The sequence below is a fragment of the Panulirus ornatus genome, chromosome 34, assembly GCF_036320965.1.
Source record: "Panulirus ornatus isolate Po-2019 chromosome 34, ASM3632096v1, whole genome shotgun sequence".
Classification (NCBI taxonomy): domain Eukaryota; kingdom Metazoa; phylum Arthropoda; class Malacostraca; order Decapoda; family Palinuridae; genus Panulirus; species Panulirus ornatus.
Window position 1 is genome coordinate 12,693,350 of NC_092257.1, and position 19,378 is coordinate 12,712,727.

Sequence of the window (19,378 nt, forward strand, 5' to 3'; positions counted from 1 at the left end):
TTTTTATGTCCACCATTGCCTGTAACTGTTATTTCCTTGAATTTCATAGTATCATATGCACAGAGTAACACTCTTGACTTCTAATTCCTTTGAGCTCGTTTTGATTGTTACTTCATATTTTTGTCACTAGCTGAAACCTCACCACTCCATCAATGTATCTGTGTAACAATTATTATATTCCAGTATTTACCTTACATCTTTCATCCAGTCATAAGACTATATAGATAAGCCCATATATTACATATGTATTTTTCTTGATAGGCAGTTCATCAACTTCAGAGATTCAAAGCTAACAAGGATCCTTCAGCTCTCCTTGGGTGGAAATGCTAAGACAGCTATCTTCTGTACAGTTACTCCAGCAGCAGTTGAGCAGACACATTCCACACTGAGGTAATATATTATTGGAATATACTCCTAATTTTCCAACTTTATTTGGCATTTGAAAACATGGTAATGAAGACATATAATCTGCATAAGTAATGAGTGACTTTTGAAAACAGATTTTAAATCCTAAAGAGATAGTGTCTGATAACTGTTCAGTTTGATGTGCCTGTGTACAAAGTGAAACCCCATGTATGCTTTTGAAAATTCTGTAGTTCATCTCCTTTATCCATCAGGGGCTAGGGGTGATTTGCAAAGCCTTGTACTTGCCTCATTATGTATGCACAGTTCCAAACATTTCTTCTTACACAATTCTCAACCATTTGCTTCTTCATTTACTCCTTCACATCAATTTAGATCACATCAAATGACATGCAATTTTTAGACATTCACACATAGCTAGAACACTCGTAACCTTCTCAATGATGTAAGTTTCTGATGCTTATCATCCTGAATAAAGCCTCCTGTTGGTGCTGACCAGCACCTTTGCCCAGTACATGCTGACAGGTTACTGACTTTGCAATAAGCCATTTTGGATAGTGATTGATAGTTACATGTGGATTGAAGTGATAAGCATGGATGAAGAATTAATTCAATATCAACATGTATAGCCTATCTGTGCTTCTTCTTTGAGAGATTCGTAAGATTATGCCCTGCTGATGTGCCTTAGATTGCATTTTACTTTCATTATAAGTAATCGTGGTTTTGACATCTAGTCTTCTTTCACAACAGTGCTTGCCATACTTAGGTCCTCCATATTGAAAAGTTTTTATGATATATGCAGAGCAAAGGTCTTGTTACTTTACCAAGCTAAAGTAAGGATTTTTGACCCCCTTGTCTTTCTGCTTGGGTTTTGTACATGCATTTTGGTGTACCTTAGGCACCTTACTTTGGTCTGTACACATGCACTAATAGATTAATCTGTGATTTTTATTCATGTGTGCATGTGTAATTACCTTCTTTGACTGTATGGGGAAGGAGTTTTACATTTCTTGTGGTCCCATCTCTTGAATGTTATCTTCTATTGTACTTCTTAAAGCGATATGCATTAACCATTTTCTCAGTCATTCTGTTCCATTCATGCACCTCATTCAAGTTCTCTTTCATTCTATTTCATTCATTGACCACACTTATACCATAAAGTACTTCTTTACATATTTTTTTTACAAGGTTTCAGCTTAATTTCATGTAGTGTCCTGTGGTTGCTCTATGCCATTATCTCTTGAAGAACTGTTCTTTTTCCATGTCACTGATCTGTTTAAAAACTTAAAAGTTGTGATCAGGTCACCCTTCAACCTCTTCTTTTTCCAGGTTGGCAAGTTCAAGGTCATTAGCCTTTCCCTGTAACTTGGCTTTCTTAGTTGTAGTACCATTACTGTTGTCTTCCTTTGGATCTTTATTAGCTCTTTTTGCTTCTTTAAGTGCAGATGCCAAACTTGAGAAGCATATTCTAATTTTGGCTTTATGTAGGATAGGAACAGTTTGCTAAATATTTCCTTATCCATATACTTGATAGCTATTCTAATGTTTGTTGACAGACAGTTCGTCTGCTTAATTAATCTCCCAGTGCGGGACACTAGTCTTGAGCTCACTCACTTATAATTTTTAACACAAACTGACAGCTATTTTGTCAGAAGTTGTCCTCTTCTTTGCACTTTTTCTTGCAATGTCCCCAAACTTTAACCCCCAAACATTCCAAAAGCATTTTACCACCTTCCTCTTCAACTTAAGTCTACTATAAGTCAGCATGTCTAGGTTTCTGTCGTCACACATTAGCACCCTATCAATCTCTTTTCATTCTGGCTGCATGTACACACATAGAAACACCCCATCTTGAGATTTCAAAGAGAAATCCTTCCATAGGTCTTTCATTTGTTTTTACTTTTGAAAAGGGAAGATACATAGAGGAGAGGGTTTCCAGTCCCTTGCATCTGCCCATTAGTTGCCTTTAAAGACAGCAGGAGATATTTAGGTACTTTTCTTACTCCTGGGAATAAAGGGAAATTTTGACTTGGGGTGAAGCATTGTGTGAAGTATGAGTTGTTTAGTGTTATGTGAGAGATAGAGTGAAAGTTTGGGATTGAGTTTCAGGAACCCATATGATTGTGAGGAAAGAAAGTAACCTGGGCCAAGGAGGTGAATGTGATAGCAACTGCTGTGTTGGCTCAGTATGCTGGTGCAACTACTACCAAAATCCATTGGTGTTACTTTCAAGGTAAAGAGAAGATAATGTAGTTATGTGGTAAAGAGCCATTGCTTACAAAAGATAAGGTATGCCTTTGGTTGATGACCCGTTCTTTTTCATCCATGTTTAGATTTTGGACTATCATATGAGTTTTGCTCCTGAATGCTTATGATAAAGAATTTTTTTCAGGTTTGCTTCAAGAGCTAAATCTATCAAGAATAAGCCTGTGGTAAATGAAGTATTGTCAGACACAGCTTTATTGAAGCGTTATGCTAAGGAGATAAAGAATTTAAAGTTATCTCTAGAAAAAGAGCGCAATACTGATAAAGCTCAAGAAGTAGAGCAGGTAAGTTTTATAACTGTAATTTAGAAATATGATAGTCCTTCTTTCTGGATATGGATTTATACATTCATTCCCGTCTTGTATTTTGTTAATTTTCCTTTTGATATCTGTGCAGACTAAATGAATTTGTAACATGACAAAATTTTTCTGTATCAACAAGAATCGTTTATTAGCTCACAGGTTTACTTTTCAGGTCCGTGAAATGCTTGATGAACAGGCACGTAGGAACCAAGAACTTGTAGCCAGGGTCAATGAGTTAAAGGAAAAACTTGTAGTCTCTAGCCATCCACGTGACTATTCAAAGGACTGTTTTGTAAGTTTCAATTTTAATAGTATGTGAAAATGATGTCTTAAATTAACTTTTTAACTGCTCCCTTCATCTTTTAATGAACTTTATATGGACTTGATTCTATCATCTCATGATGAATTAAAGCTTGCTCCCTCTACTTAAAATCCCAGGTGGTTTGCCTTTGTCACTAGAAGCATATCTCTCCAGCTACATATCACAGATCAGCAGCCACTCCTTTTGTAAGAAGTAGTTCTCACTTAATTCACAAAAAAATGGATAGATTTCATAATACTCCAAAGTATAGGGGAGTGAATGTGGTATATAAGGGAACAAGATTGAGGAAGAGATTTAAAGTAGAAGTGTTTGAGAATTTTATATGGAAACTCCACATCATTGAAATTAGAAAATCTGCTTAGTGTTTTGCATATGTGCTGGAATTATCATTTTTTAAGGTGCTGTTTCTTATCCACAAGGGCTTATTTGCCTCAGCATGGGGTACTACTCTCATATTTAGAATAGGTCTTCCTTCACCTCTCTGTTAGCCATGGTGGATTCAGACATCTTTAGTCTCATTTATTCTCTGGGCATCACTTCTGTCCAACCATCCCTTTCTGTTCATCCCAATTGTTGCTCCCCTTTACTTATTGTACAGGTGATAATTTAGCCACTGCTCTTGAGTTTTTTTAGTGTCCCTGCCATTAAGGCTTGAACCCTTGACATGCATCTAGTTGCTCCTTCCTATGGTTTTTGTATGAAGAACAGCCACTTAAAGATTAACTGTTTTGATACTGTGAGGGCCCTTAGTGATGGAGCTAGCGAGTAGAGAAAAGTGGTGCAACTCTGACATCACCTGTTTTCCCTCTACATTACTGTTACTGATTCTTTCACATTTGTTGTGAACAGTAATGATACAGGATCTTTTTCCAAACACTGAATGTTTATGATTTGTGTGAGGAGATGCCAGGAGAGATTAGGCTAAGAATGGCAAAAGGTGAAAGTAAAGAAGCTAGTGCGAGGTTTGGATTGCCCTCACTGGTCGCCAGAGTTGGTTGCTGTGAGCTGAGTTTTCTAGCTCATAGTATTAGTGAAATATGTCAGTTGCTGCTTGCTTTTCAGTATTCAGGTTGTTGATGTTTTAGTTTAGAGTATGGATTTATTCTAATTTTTTTTTCAAATCTGTTTCATGTGGGGAGGAGTTGGACATTTATTGCTTTCTATATCCTTGTGGTCATGTCCTTCTAGTTGGCTTGGTTGGCGATGTTTTTAAAGAGTGAGATAATATTATATTGGGATGGGAGATAATCCCATACATTAAAACAAATGTTGCTGACTATAGAACCATTATGGTTACATTAACCAAAATGGTGGGTATGGTTTTGGTTGCAATATAATAGACATGATATCATTTAGCAGAAAGGCTGTTGCCATGAAGGGTCATCTTGAAAATATTTATCCTTAGTTTTTGACCATACAGCTCGTCATATACTCGGAAAGTTTAGTATATAGAAGTTAGAATGAATCAACAGCTTCATTTTCACATTGACTTTTTGTTTCTTGTCTCATACACCTGTGTTCTGTCAGGTAATTGATAGAAATCTTTATCTTGTGCTGATGTAATTATTCTGAACTGTTCTGTATCCAGACACCATAAAGTCAGAACTCTCATTTTGTGTTAGTCTGTTATCAGGGTAAAAAGCCTTGCATATTTACATATTGTGCTGCATGTTTCACGTCTTCAGAAAGTTAAACCAAGGTTTACCTAACTTCCAGAACAAAAAGAAAAAAAGTCGGAGAGAAACCTGGGCTGCTCCAGCTGCATTTAGAGCATCGAGAGCAAGTTTGGGACCTGCTCGATTAGAGCCAATCAAACTGGACCATGAGTTCTTACGGCCTGAAATACCTCGACTAAATGAACTCTGTGAACTCCCAGAGGTCCCATCTACAGATGTTACAAGTTCTGTCATGGAATCTTCTATTTCATCAGAAGGTATTGATATCTTTTATTTTGCATATGTAAATGTTTCTGTTTTTGTAATTACCTCTATGTATTGTAGGGGGAGGGAGTTTTGCATTCATCTCTTGAACATTCTTTGCTATCATAAGGCATAGTATGTTATCTTTTGCAGATATCCTTCTCATTCTGTCCACTATCCAAAATTTTTCTATATCTCTAAGAAAGTCCATATCAGTTTCTTGAAATGTTCCGATTTATGTAAGGTGTAAGAAAAAGAACAAATATTGGATTGAGAAGAGGAAGGAAAATGTATTGAGGTATTTAGAGTGAAATCATTGGCTTTAGTGTGAATAAAGTTAAAAGTTAGAGAAAAATCATTATTGGTGAGAAGAGAGTAAGGTAGCAGAACCTTGAAAACCCCCACTGTTGACAGGGAGGTATATTACCAGTACTACCTGTCTGGGTATCAGGAGTGTTAGTGACATCTGCTTAGTGAGCCAGCACTTTAATGGTTGTCAAGTTGCACTCCCCTAACCGAGGTAGCTATCTTTTTCTTTCTGCTTCACTGACATGTGGGCTGGTGGCATTCTGTCCACAACAAATCTCTCCTTGTCATATGTGACACCTGACTTGCACTGCTCATTATTTTTTTTTTTTTTTTTTTTTTTTATACTTTGTCGCTGTCTCCCTCGTTTGCGAGGTAGCGCAGGGAAACAGACGAAAGAAATGGCCCAACCCCCCCCCCCCCATACTCATGTACATACACACGTCCACACACGCAAATATACATACCTACACAGCTTTCCATGGTTTACCCCAGACGCTTCACATGCCCTGATTCAATCCACCGACAGCACGTCAACCCCTGTATACCACATCGCTCCAATTCACTCTATTCCTTGCCCTCCTTTCACCCTCCTGCATGTTCAGGCCCCGATCACACAAAATCTTTTTCACTCCATCTTTCCACCTCCAATTTGGTCTCCCCCTTCTCCTCGTTCCCTCCACCTCCGACACATATATCCTCTTGGTCAATCTTTCCTCACTCATTCTCTCCATGTGCCCAAACCACTTCAAAACACCCTCTTCTGCTCTCCCAACCACGCTCTTTTTATTTCCACACATCTCTCTTACCCTTACGTTACTTACTCGATCAAACCACCTCACACCACACATTGTCCTCAAACATCTCATTTCCAGCACATCCATCCTCCTGCGCACATCTCTATCCATAGCCCACGCCTCGCAACCATACAACATTGTTGGAACCACTATTCCTTCAAACATACCCATTTTTGCTTTCCGAGATAATGTTCTCGACTTCCACACATTTTTCAAGGCTCCCAAAATTTTCGCCCCCTCCCCCACCCTATGATCCACTTCCGCTTCCATGGTTCCATCCGCTGACAGATCCACTCCCAGATATCTAAAACACTTCACTTCCTCCAGTTTTTCTCCATTCAAACTCACCTCCCAATTGACTTGACCCTCACCCCTACTGTACCTAATAACCTTGCTCTTATTCACATTTACTCTTAACTTTCTTCTTCCACACACTTTACCAAACTCAGTCACCAGCTTCTGCAGTTTCTCACATGAATCAGCCACCAGCGCTGTATCATCAGCGAACAACAACTGACTCACTTCCCAAGCTCTCTCATCCCCAACAGACTTCATACTTGCCCCTCTTTCCAGGACTCTTGCATTTACCTCCCTAACAACCCCATCCATAAACAAATTAAACAACCATGGAGACATCACACACCCCTGCCGCAAACCTACATTCACTGAGAACCAATCACTTTCCTCTCTTCCTACACGTACACATGCCTTACATCCTCGATAAAAACTTTTCACTGCTTCTAACAACTTGCCTCCCACACCATATATTCTTAATACCTTCCACAGAGCATCTCTATCAACTCTATCATATGCCTTCTCCAGATCCATAAATGCTACATACAAATCCATTTGCTTTTCTAAGTATTTCTCACATACATTCTTCAAAGCAAACACCTGATCCACACATCCTCTACCACTTCTGAAACCGCACTGCTCTTCCCCAATCTGATGCTCTGTACATGCCTTCACCCTCTCAATCAATACCCTCCCATATAATTTACCAGGAATACTCAACAAACTTATACCTCTGTAATTTGAGCACTCACTCTTATCCCCTTTGCCTTTGTACAATGGCACTATGCACGCATTCCGCCAATCCTCAGGCATTATTTATAACTAGATTTTCCTGTGGTGAGCACTATGTGCTAGCCCTGCCTTTTGGCAAAATGGTAGGAGTAGTAGGTAGGAACATTAAGACAGGATTATTAGGTAGAAACAGAAGTTACTAGTAGTAGGTAGGAGCATTGAATAGAAGTAGTCATTAGGAATATTAGGTAGAAGCCTCTGCATACCTTGCGCTAGAGTTGCCCTCTGCCAGTTAAGAGTGAGGCATTAAAGGCTAAGAAGTGGCAAGGGAGTTCTTTGGTTATGGAGACTCTGTTACTGTGTCCACCCCTTTGAAGGAACAGGCATCAGAGATATAGATTCATCTCACCAACAAGTGCTGCAAGGGAATGAATAGAAAAAATTATGAATTAGTGGGCACAGAAAACCAAAAGCCAGTGGAAGAAAGTTTAGAAAACAAAGACGTGCTATACTCTTGTGCATTGGAGGTGTTCAGATCTTGGCAAAAGACTACAAAATCCCTAAGAGAGGAGGACCAGAGGTGAATCACATAGGAGTCACCAGTAAGCCGTGCACCTTGAAAACCATATTGGTGATGAGGGAAGTGAATGAAAGTGATAGTTAAGGAGTTTCAAAGACTGGAGATGGCAGAAGTAAGAGCAGTAAGACAATAGTTAGAAGAGTTTGAATATGAATAGTTAGCTAGCTTAAGGATGGGTTACACTAAGGCATGCTACCAAGAAAAAGGGAAAGTTTAGGTATTGAAGAAGAGATTAAGTAGGTGAAGAATTGGAGCTTGCTCAAAGGTTCAGTCCTTTAGGATGCAAGGGGTTAAAATTGCCATCTAGACCATACACCATGTTCCCCTATACATGGGAGATATATGGAGGATCTTGCATGAGGAATATAAAGGAAATGGCATAGGATCAGTGGGAGTAGGTAGGAGGGAGAACCTGATGTGGTTTCATCCATATTTAGGGTACTGAAAAGAGTGCTTTAATTGTGGATGGTTGGCTGTGGCTTGATTAGGTGGCAAAAGATTAGAAAAGCTTGAATTACAGAAAATATAAAATATGTTTATCAGGTGAAGAAGGCAAATCAGCACATGTGAAGGAGTGCTTGACTGTATAGATCAGTTTTGCATTCATTCAAATGAGAAATGAAGGTGGAATGAGGTTCATGAGAAGAGTTTGATGGTTTGTTCCTGATGAGGTTGGCATCAGAATGAGCAGTCAAATCATGATTGAGGGAAGAGGAGTAGTACTCCACTCTAGCGAAGATGAACTCCACTGTATATTCAGCACAGTTGGAGGCATTTTCTGTTGAACATAGCTGGTTCAAAGGAATATTAATATAAAGCTGCAAGGAAAGCCTTATTGTGATTGTAGAATTTTCATTCTCAGCAGCTTGATAATACCTTTGTTCTGCATACATGGATCTGAAAAAAGGTCAGAATTCTTGCTTTCAAAAAAGCATTTGTACTTCAGGTAGTTAGTAACTTTTTCTGTGAAGTGAATTCGACGCTATACTTGTGACCCACCTCCTGTAATTTGGAGATTTGCTCAGTACTGAATTTCTGCTTTGCAAATCATGAAGTCTTTATATATATTAAGTTAAAGGTTTTTTATTTTATCTGAATTGTGTTTGCTATGATGTCTACTGCATCAAGTGAGACAGTTAAGGCAATGGTATGAAAACTTTGTTAAGAATTGGGTATTTGAATTGCAGTGCTGCTTTAAGTATTGTGTTGTTTATGTATTAAGAATATATGGTGTAGGAGGCAAGTTGTTAGAAGCAGTGAAAAGTTTTTATCGAGGATGTAAGGCATGTGCACGTGTAGGAAGAGAGGAAAGTGATTGGTTCTCAGTGAATGTTGGTTTGCGGCAGGGGTGTGTGATGTCTCCATGGTTGTTTAATTTGTATATGGATGGGGTTGTTAGGGAGGTGAATGCAAGAGTTTTGGAAAGGGGGGGCAAGTATGCAGTCTGTTGTGGATGAGAGAGCTTGGGAAGTGAGTCAGTTGTTGTTTGCTGATGATACAGTGCTGGTGGCTGATTCATGTGAGAAACTGTAGAAGCTGGTGACTGAGTTTGGTAAAGTGTGTGAAAGAAGAAAGTTGAGAGTAAATGTGAATAAGAGCAAGGTTATTAGGTACAGTAGGGTTGAAGGTCAAGTCAGTTGGGAGGTAAGTTTGAATGGAGAAAACTTGGAGGAAGTGAAGTGTTTTAGATATCTGGGAGTGGATTTGGCAGTGGATGGAATCATGGAAGCAGAAGTGAGTCATAGGGTGGGGGAGGGGGCAAAAATTCTGGGAGCATTGAAGAATGTGTGGAAGTCGAGAACTTTATCTTGGAAAGCAAAAATGGGTATGTTTGTAGGAATAGTGGTTCCAACAATGTTGTATGGTTGCAAGGCGTGGGCTATGGATAGAGTTGTGCGCAGGAGGGTGGATGTGCTGGAAATGAGATGTTTGAGGACAATATGTGGTGTGAAGTGGTTTGATCGAGTAAGTAATAATAGGGTAAGAGAGATGTGCGGTAATAAAAAGAGTGTGGTTGAGAGAGCAGAAGAGGGTGTTTTGAAATGGTTTGGTCACATGGAGAGAATGAGTGAGGAGAGATTGACAAAGAGGATATATGTGTCAGAGGTGGAGGGAATGAGGAGAAGTGGGAGACCAAATTGGAGATGGAAGGATGGAGTGAAAAAGATTTTGAGTGATTGGGGCCTGAACATACTGGAGAGTGAAAGGCGTGCAAGGTATAGAGTGAATTGGAACGATGTGGTATACCGGGGTCGACGTGCTGTCAATGGATTGAACCAGGGCATGTGAAGCATCTGGGGTAAACCATGGAAAGTTTTGTGGGGCCTGGATGTGGAAAGGGAGCTGTGGTTTCGGTGCATTATTACATGACAACTAGAGACTGAGTGTGAACGAATGGGGCCTTTATTGTCTTTTCCTAACGCTACCTTGCACACATGGGGGGTGAGGGGGTTGTTATATCATGTGTGGCGGGGTGGCGATGTGAATTAATAAGGGCAGACAGTATGAATTATGTACATGTGTATATATGTATGTCTGTGTGTGTGTATATATGTATACGTATATATGTATACGTTGAGATGTATAGGTATGTATATTTGCATGTGTGGACGTGTATGTATATACATGTGTATGTAGGTGGGTTGGGCCTTTCTTTCGTCTGTTTCCTTGTGCTACCTCGCTAACGCAGGAGACGGCGACGAAGCAAAATGAATAAAAAAAGATATATATGTTTTTTATAGGGTTTGGAAGAGATGAAACAAGTCTGTGTATGGACTTGGCTGAACAGTCCAAACTGGGGAAATTTGACATTAGTTTTACCTCCCCTCGGCCTATAAATGTCAAGCGTCGTAGAAGGGTCCAGTTTGAGTTGACCTCGCCGCTGCCTACAGGTACTTGTGATGCCGAATGTCAGACTGAGGAAAGCCTTCATCCCAAAATTAAGTAAGTACAAATATTCTAGTAGAAATATATTCTAGAACTAATGTCTTCCATTTATAGTTTCATGGAGGTGGTCTTCATAGGCAGAACTGCACCCAGAATTGTTTAGGAAAAAGCCCCTTATTGTCATATCACATACATTTGTTTAGGAAAAAGCCCATTATTGTCATATCACATACAACATAGGAACTTCTGAAGTTTATGCAACTTTCTGTAACTATAATATTAACAGCAGTAATGTGGAGATTCACGTAACATTTGTTTACAGTGGTCTGTTCTAGATTATTTTGTTTAATTGTTACCAAGAATTGATGGTACATTTTCAGTCATTTCATTTCTTTGCTTTGTTTGCACTGAGAGCTGAAGCAACAATGTCCATTCAGAAGGCTGACTTTCTTCAAGATTAACTCTGCATGAGAATATTAAGCCTGTTCATGAACATATTTCTTGTTTCTGTACTCTCTCTTTGGATTGTTTATGTTACCTCTGTTGTCATTGTATTTTTGTATATTTTTTCTGTGTGTTATCTTTAATCATTCCTGTAGGAACATAGAGCCTCTCAGTTAATTTATTGGATATCTTTAACCCATGTCCACATTGTCAGAGTGAAACATAAATGTCTATGCCAGGTTTGATAAATTTTTACTTGTTCACCTATTCATTTCTCTGATGGCCTTCCTCCCCTTTTTACACCTTCACCTATGATTTTAGTGTATTATATTATTTATTATACTTCGTCGTTGTCTCCCGCGTTAGCGAGATAGCGCAAGGAAGCAGACGAAAGAATGGCCCAACTCACCCACATACACATGTATATACATACACATCCACACACGCACATATACATATCTATACATTTCAACGTATACATATATATACATACACAGACATATACATATATACACATGTACATAATTCATACTTGCTGCCTTTATTCATTCCTGTTGCTACCCCGCCACACATGAAATGACTTCATATTAAATGATTTTAGTATTAATTTTTATTATACACAACACCTCATCATGGTGTTCATGTTCCTGATTAATATCTGGTTTAATTTGCTGACTTAACTTTCTAGTTTTTTGTACAGTAATGAACTCTTTCAGTTTTCTCAGCTCATCCTTCCCATCTACACCAAGAAAAGGAGGCCTAGAATCTCCCACAATGTCTCAGACTTGCAGGACACCAGGCACCCCAGCTTATGTTCTAAGGGAAAGGAACGAAGAGTTGCGACAGAAACTTGAAGACCAACAGGTGTGGTTTACTGAGTGGCAGAAAGAAACAGATGATTTGCGAGAATATCAGAAGATTGAGATAGACCTGTTGAAAGAGAGCTTTGAAGCGAAAGTTGCGGATGGTTCAGTTGATAACGCCAAGGTTAGTTGAACTTAAGTGGATTTGAAAGAAAGTGTCGGTCATTAAAAACTACTTTATTATCCCAGTTTTAGGAGTCTAATGATGCAAATATATGTCTTATTGCATTTTAGGAATATTTAGTAATGCAGTCAAGTGGGATATAAAGGTAGAATGATACCTATGTGTTTTATAAAAGAATATTCAACATTTCATTTATGTGTTGACTTCAATGTAAATAGAACATTTCAGTGTTATCTCTGAATTTATTTCACCCTAGTAGTTTAGGAGTACTTTAAAAAAAATGGAAGTTGTATGAGAAGACAAGAAGTATCAGTGAAACAGAACAAACTATGGCTTAGGTGGTGTGGAGGTACATGAGTGCCCTAAGAGATGTCAGAAATTATTATGACACTAAGAGTAGGTCTTGAAAAAGAGTTGAACAGCATGATGGAATAAAGTTTTGAGAAAGTTGAGGAATGAAAAATTTTGGTATCAGGGTAGTATGTCTTATGGTATTGGGCACCCCTGCCCTTTGTGAGCTTGTATGATGAATTCCCACAAATTGCATGCTTGTGTGCACTTGATTCATACCATGGGAATGGCATTGATAGTCCGACAGACCATTCTTTGATGTCCCCTGTTGGTTTCATATGGCCTGATTCGGCTTATCAACAGGACTTTATCTCTCAGTGTACCACAAGGCTCCAGTTTGTTTTGTCTCTTGGATGCCTCTCATCCTGAATGTTCAGATTTTAATAACTCTAAGCTTTTTTTTAAAGCTTTTTTTCCTCCATCCTTCCATCTAATTTGTCTCCCCCTTCTCCTTGCTCCTTCCACTTTTGACATGATATCCTTGTAGCCAATCTGTCTTTGCTCATCCTCTCCTTATATCCATATCTTTTCAGCACATCCTGGTCAACCCTATCAATCATACTCCATTTACTACTGCACTTCTCTCTTATACTGTCCTTCCTTTCATAATGAACCCATGATTGACCTCTGGCATTTTATTTTCAACTCATTCACTGCATTCAGGGTCCAATAATTGGCTTAATGCAACACTATTGGGACTACTATACCTTTAGACATACTGATCCTTGTTCAAACAGACTCTGACTTCTCCCACATACTCCTTGATATATGCAGGACTTTAGCCCGTTCTCCCACCCCATGAAACACAAGAGCTTTCAGACTTGCTATCTTACCTTCATAGGAGTCTCATCTCCCTGTTGCATCTTATTACCCTTAACTTTATCCTTATATTCTCTTCCAGACTCTGTCACCAGTTTTTGGAATTTATTTCCTGAACTTGCCACCAGAGTTGTTTTATATGCAGACAGTAGCTGCTTCACCTCCATGGCCTCCACCCATATTATGCCATAATCATGTTTTTAGTTCAAAGATCCTTCCTAGCACCACCCTGTCTCTGAACAGATTAGACAGTCACAGTGACATCACACATCCTTGATGGAGACTCACTTTGCCTGAAAATAGCTCACTCTCTTTCCATCTTATAATGCATACCTGGTGTGTGTGTCAAGCCTATTTAATTTTTATGTATGGAGCAATAAATTATTTTAGATGGGAGGTCACATGTTATATGTTGATGAAGGTTTTGAAAGTAAGTATAATTAAGAACATAAGTTTTTGAAAGAAATTGTCAGTTGTTGCAATAACAGTTTGAATGGAGAACATATAGAATTTTTTTTATTGAATTAAGGTGTTTGGGATTGATGATCAGTAAAGAATAGTGGGAAAGCTGAAGTTTGAAGTTACATAGGAGAAACTTTGGAAGGGAGCTTAAAGCTTTAGTGAATGTACAATGTGTAAAAGCTTACATAGCAAAATTCTGTTGCAGGTCATATGTATAAATGTTGAACTTTTCTTTATGCAAGTCTAATAGACCTAAAAAACTTTTATAGTTTTTTATACTTTGTCGCTGTCTCCTGTGTTAGCAAGGTACCGCAAGGAAACAGACGACAGAATGGCCAAACCCACCCACATACACATGTATGTGCATAAACGCCCACACCCGCACATTTACATACCTATACATTTCAACATATACATACATATACATGCACAGACATGTACATATATACACATGTACTTATTCATTCTTGCTGCCTTCATTCATTCCCATCGCCACCCCGCCACACATGAAATGGCACCCCCGTCCCCCCGTGCCACATTCGTTCACACCCAGTCTCTAGCTGTCATGTGTAATGCACAGAAACCATGAATAAAGTAAATGCTGAAGAGGTGAGAAAGTGTATGGTATGAGGAAATCTTTAGAAAGATGCATGGGTGTTTTGTTTAAGATATAATATCCTGGCAGATGATAGTTTGGTAAAAAAAAAGTCTAGTAGTACAGATGAAAGTGCAATGGGAGGGGAGGAAAATCATGGAAAGGATAATTAGATGCAGCAAAAGATAAAAGAGATCTTTGTACTTTAGATTAATGATTTGAAATCATGCTTGGAGTAATTTTGTGTATGAAAGATCATAAATATTTTAGGGTACTGAGTGAAGAATCAAGAAGTGATCCTAGAATTACAGAAGTACATGCTTAGTTTAGTCTTTTGTACATAGATTGAGGGTACATTTGAGTGAACTGAGAGGCTGTATGGATGTAACACAGGGAAATGAAAACATTGAAAGATACTAGATCAATAGATTGCTAGTTGGTTATAATACCGGTTTATTGTGTACAAGAATTACTAAGTTTATTGATAGTTTTTAATTTCACTTGTGATGATTAAATTACATTTTAGTGGTAATTTAGGCTAAGGCTAAATATTTGATTTTATTAGATTATTTGAGCTATGGTATGATTATTGTTTCTTGTTGTTAAGTAATTTTTTATATATTTTTTTATCTTTATTTCACACTCTAGAATTAAGCATCAGATATCCATATGTAGCTCATTGAGAGTATTAACATTTCAGTTGGAAGAGCAAAGGAAAGATGTCCTCTCTTTGAAGCAGTCTCTTATAGATGCAGAGTTACTTTTACTTGATGCAAATCGAGCATTATCACAAAAATCTCAGGATATGTTTATACTACATGAACAGTTAGAAAAAGTGAATGAGGAAAATGTGCGCTGTAGTTCATTTGAGGCTGAAGTCTTGAAGCTACGGGAAGAACAAAAGGAATTGAAGAAGTCTCTGGTAAGTTTCTCTTACTTTGGTTAATGTAGGAAGATTGATTGAGTTGGGTTGCCTAGAGAAACTGTAATGAGAAGAACAGATGCATAATGATTTCAAAAGGAGCTTTGGTTTCATGGTTTCAGCACATTGCCAATGACAGGATGTAAGCAGTTGCAGCTTTTCTTCATCTTTTGCTGGTGCTACTTTGCTAATGCGGGAATCAAGTATGAAACAAATAATCTCATAGCTTAGTGAAACCATTGTCTGATGTAAGTGATGTGAATTTTATCCTTTGGGATATGGGAGGCTGTATCATTATCACTGGATTGAAGGGATTATTATTTTATTGAGGACCTTTTTCCACAGTAGTCATCATATCCCTGCTTCTGCATAGAATTCAGCCTTGAAGTTCTAGGGGCCCCATAAAGAGGTCTTAGGGTTGTTTAGACTCAATGATCTGTAGAGGAGGTGATTTCAGATACTAATGCTTGAGATTCTCTTGTCTTGACCTGTATGCCAATGATACAGTAATGGAGCCAAGTTAGAGTCCATCCACCCAAGGGAGTGCTTTGCAATTCTGCATGGTAATGTTCCTTTACAGAGCCTCCATGGGGCTTTGACTGTCTACAGATTGCAGCTTACTTCCTGCCTTTAGTTGGGATCATCGCATAACCCAGTCTTATTGATGGGAGATGAAGGTGGACTCTAGGCCAAAGTTGTTCGTTGAGGATATTGATCTGCAGGGTTTTTACTTAAGGGAAGTTCCTGTGATCCCACATGGAACTGTTCCTGTCAAAACCTCTGTAGATCTTTGGTCTATCTATCTGTCCACCTATATCTCTGACTCCTGTCCTTCTGAGAACTCTTGTCATGGGGTTGGCCATGGTGAAAGAGTCTCCACATAAACCTGTCCTTACATGCCTTCCTCGCTTATATCAATCCACGCATTCTTGCCCCATTTCCCTCCCTCCAGTACTATTCCACTCTATTTCCCCATGTCACAGGTAGTCTTTCTCTCACACAGCACTCTTTAATTGTACTGTCATACACTTTCCTTGTAAATTCCCTGTCTTGCATTTTTTTCCACATGCCTACACCATCTGAAAGTATTACATTTTATCCATTCTACCACTCCACAATTCACATCCTTTTATATTCCTTGCCATACAAAATCTCTCATACACCTCCTCCTTACTTTCTTCATTCCATCTAGTCGTATCACATGCTTCTCTTAAGTAACACATTTCCACAGCCTGGATTATAGACCTTTGTGACTCATATCCATATTTTGGCTACATAGGTCAGGGTCTAGAAGACTATGCTGTCCCTTGGTCATGTACAATGTATCCATGGATCAGTGGACTATGAAACCTTTTCAGTGAAGCTTTGGTTTTTAATGGCGTATTGATTATTTATTGTAAGAGCAGAACTTAAGTTTTTGTTGGCCAGGTACATATTTTTAGATAGATTATGATGGAAGATTCTTTTTTGTTTCAGATTGGCATTAGTTTGCCCTTCTTATATCTGGTCGGTGTGAGCGATATCTTTCATTTGATTCAGACTGCAGGGCGTTATTGGTCAAGAGACTGTGGAATCACTTTACAGATTTCTTTTTCATTTATGATCCAAGACCCAGACAAAACTTGAGTTCCAGTTCTAGGTTTAATTACTTTAAAAGTTGCGAGTTGCATGAGATTTTTGTGCTTTAGAAACTGAAGATTGTCCTCATAAATAAGATCTTATTCTTTATTTATGACCGTACAGTGACAGTAAAAACAGTTTAACTTAGAATTTACAATTTTCATATTTGCCTCTACATTGAGATCTTTCAATAGGTTTTCTCAGCTGGTTCAACTTCCTTTGATAGTTGATTTTGCTTATGCTAACTTTTTTACATGCATCCTTGTAGATTTTTTCGTGCACAGTTTTAGTCCTTTGTATTTACAATAGAAAGCTGGCCTTCATATTGCTACAGTATATGACAAACCTCCTCTCAACCCTCTCATTCACATTACTTATCTTTCATACCAAAAACAAAAATCTATGTATGCCCACCTATCCAAAGTTTAAGGCTTATGTACTAATGTTGCAGCTGAAGGATTAGTGTAAATAGTAAGAGACAGGTTGGTTACATTCTTTGGTCAGTAGTTGAGATTGTGTCCCCTAGCTAACTCTTGTCTAGTTACAGAAAAAAGTATGCTATTGAAAGCCATTTTTCTCAAAATATACATGTCACCCTACAAACTCAGTATCTTGCTCTGTGCAAAACAGGGTAGCAGGTACAGAATCTTTTCTAGATGCAGTGATCATTGCATTCTTCTCATGGTTCTAAAATTTTCTGATACCTTGCACATGATATTTCTTCCTCAGTTCTTGATTCTTGCTATTTCTTTTCTTATTCACCTTATTCAGATACTCTTATTAGTTAGTATTATTATATTTATGCTGTTCACCTTCCCTTGCTACCGAATTGTGGGTCATTTAAGTAACTGATGATGGTTTTCATTTGTGCTCAACAGGAGGAGGAGGAAAGTAAAGTCACGCAACTACAGAATGATCGTCAGGATTTTGACATGTTAATGGAAATTGCACTTCAGAAGCAAAAACAAATAGAAAAGGATTTAAGGAGAAGCTTAGATGTAAGTAAACTTTCTATGTAAAAGATATGTTTCACAGCATTTTGTTTTGTCTATACAGATCTAATATTTCCATTGATGGGGCTTAACAAAAGTAGATGATTGTTAGATACAGTTGAATCATTGTGAAACAGGATGATACCACATTTGTTCATGTACAGGTAACTCTGTTCATTAGTTCAGTCAGAGGAAATGATTGAATTGATAACATATTTTGTTGTAAATCGGGAGGATTTGAAAGTAGGTACAGGTCATGATAGTGTTTTTGAATTTTGAAGAATTGAGATGTCTTAGTTTAATACCAGTATCAAAGAAGAAAGTAGAGGTAATATATGAGTTTAGGTTATGGGAGTGACAGGATAGCACTGGGGAAAGATGAAGTTGAGAACATTCATGTAAAAGAGACGAGCTGGTGGTGCAATTGGACCTGCAATGAGCATGACATTGCCTGATATTTTTAAGCCTGCATAGAGGATTACTGTTCTTAACTTATAAATATAAAGAACCTCAATTTTGTTTTCATTCCTATAAAGTATGAGTGCACCAAGGACAGTTAACTTTCATAGTGTGATGAGAGTTAAGAGAATACTGAAGATAGAATAAAATACCTCTAGTGTAGCATTTAGTGTTAACTGTGATGCATTCAAGGGCTGCCAGGGGTTGAGCACATAAGTTTGAATCCTGGTTGCAAGAGCTACTCCACAGTCAACCCAGGTGTTCATCCTTTTAGTCAATAGATTGGGTACCTGATTTACGCTAGGAGAGCAAAACTGGGTGTTTTTGAAGGAATAGTTGTTCCAACAATATTATATGGTTTTTAGGTATGGGCTATAGAAGGGTTGTACAGAGGAGGATGGATGTGTTAGAAATGAAATGTTTTAGGTCAATATATGGTGTGAGGTGGTTTGATCGAGTAAGTAATGAAAGGGGAAGAGAGATTGGTGATAATGAAGAGTGTGATAATGAAGAGAGCAGAAGAGGGTGTGTTGAAATGCTTTGGACATATGAAGAGAATGAGTGAGGAAAGGTCAGAGGTGGAGGGAACAAGGAGAAAAAGGAGACCAAATTGGAGATGGAAGGATGGAGTGGAAAAAATTTTGAGTGATTGGGGCATGAACATGCAGGAGGGTGAGAGGCATGCAAGGAATAAATTGGAATGATGTGGTATACTGGGGTCAATGTACTGTCAGTGGACTGAACCAAGGCATGTGAAACATCTAGGGTAAACCATGGAAAGGTCTGTGTGGCCTGGATGCGGTTAGGTAGTTGTGGTTTCGGTGCTTTGCATAAGACAGCAAGAGACTGAGTGTGAATGAATGTGGCCTTTTTTATCTGCTTTCTCAGCACTACTTCTCTGATGTGGGGGGTGGTGATGCTGTTTCCTGTGGGGCAGGGTGGTGCCAGGAATGGGTGAATG

At 38.5% G+C, this 19,378-nt stretch overlaps 1 protein-coding gene across 1 annotated transcript in view; it reads left to right on the forward strand.

The window, feature by feature from the left end:
- The window catches only part of LOC139759863 (uncharacterized), a 59,591-nt gene that overhangs the window by 12,861 nt on the left and 27,352 nt on the right, over positions 1-19,378 (forward strand). Inside the window, 8 exon segments of the mRNA XM_071682379.1 lie at positions 262-390; positions 2,756-2,912; positions 3,103-3,222; positions 4,969-5,185; positions 10,622-10,823; positions 11,927-12,197; positions 15,125-15,346; positions 17,845-17,964. Of these exon segments, the coding sequence (XP_071538480.1) occupies positions 262-390; positions 2,756-2,912; positions 3,103-3,222; positions 4,969-5,185; positions 10,622-10,823; positions 11,927-12,197; positions 15,125-15,346; positions 17,845-17,964 (1,438 nt within the window).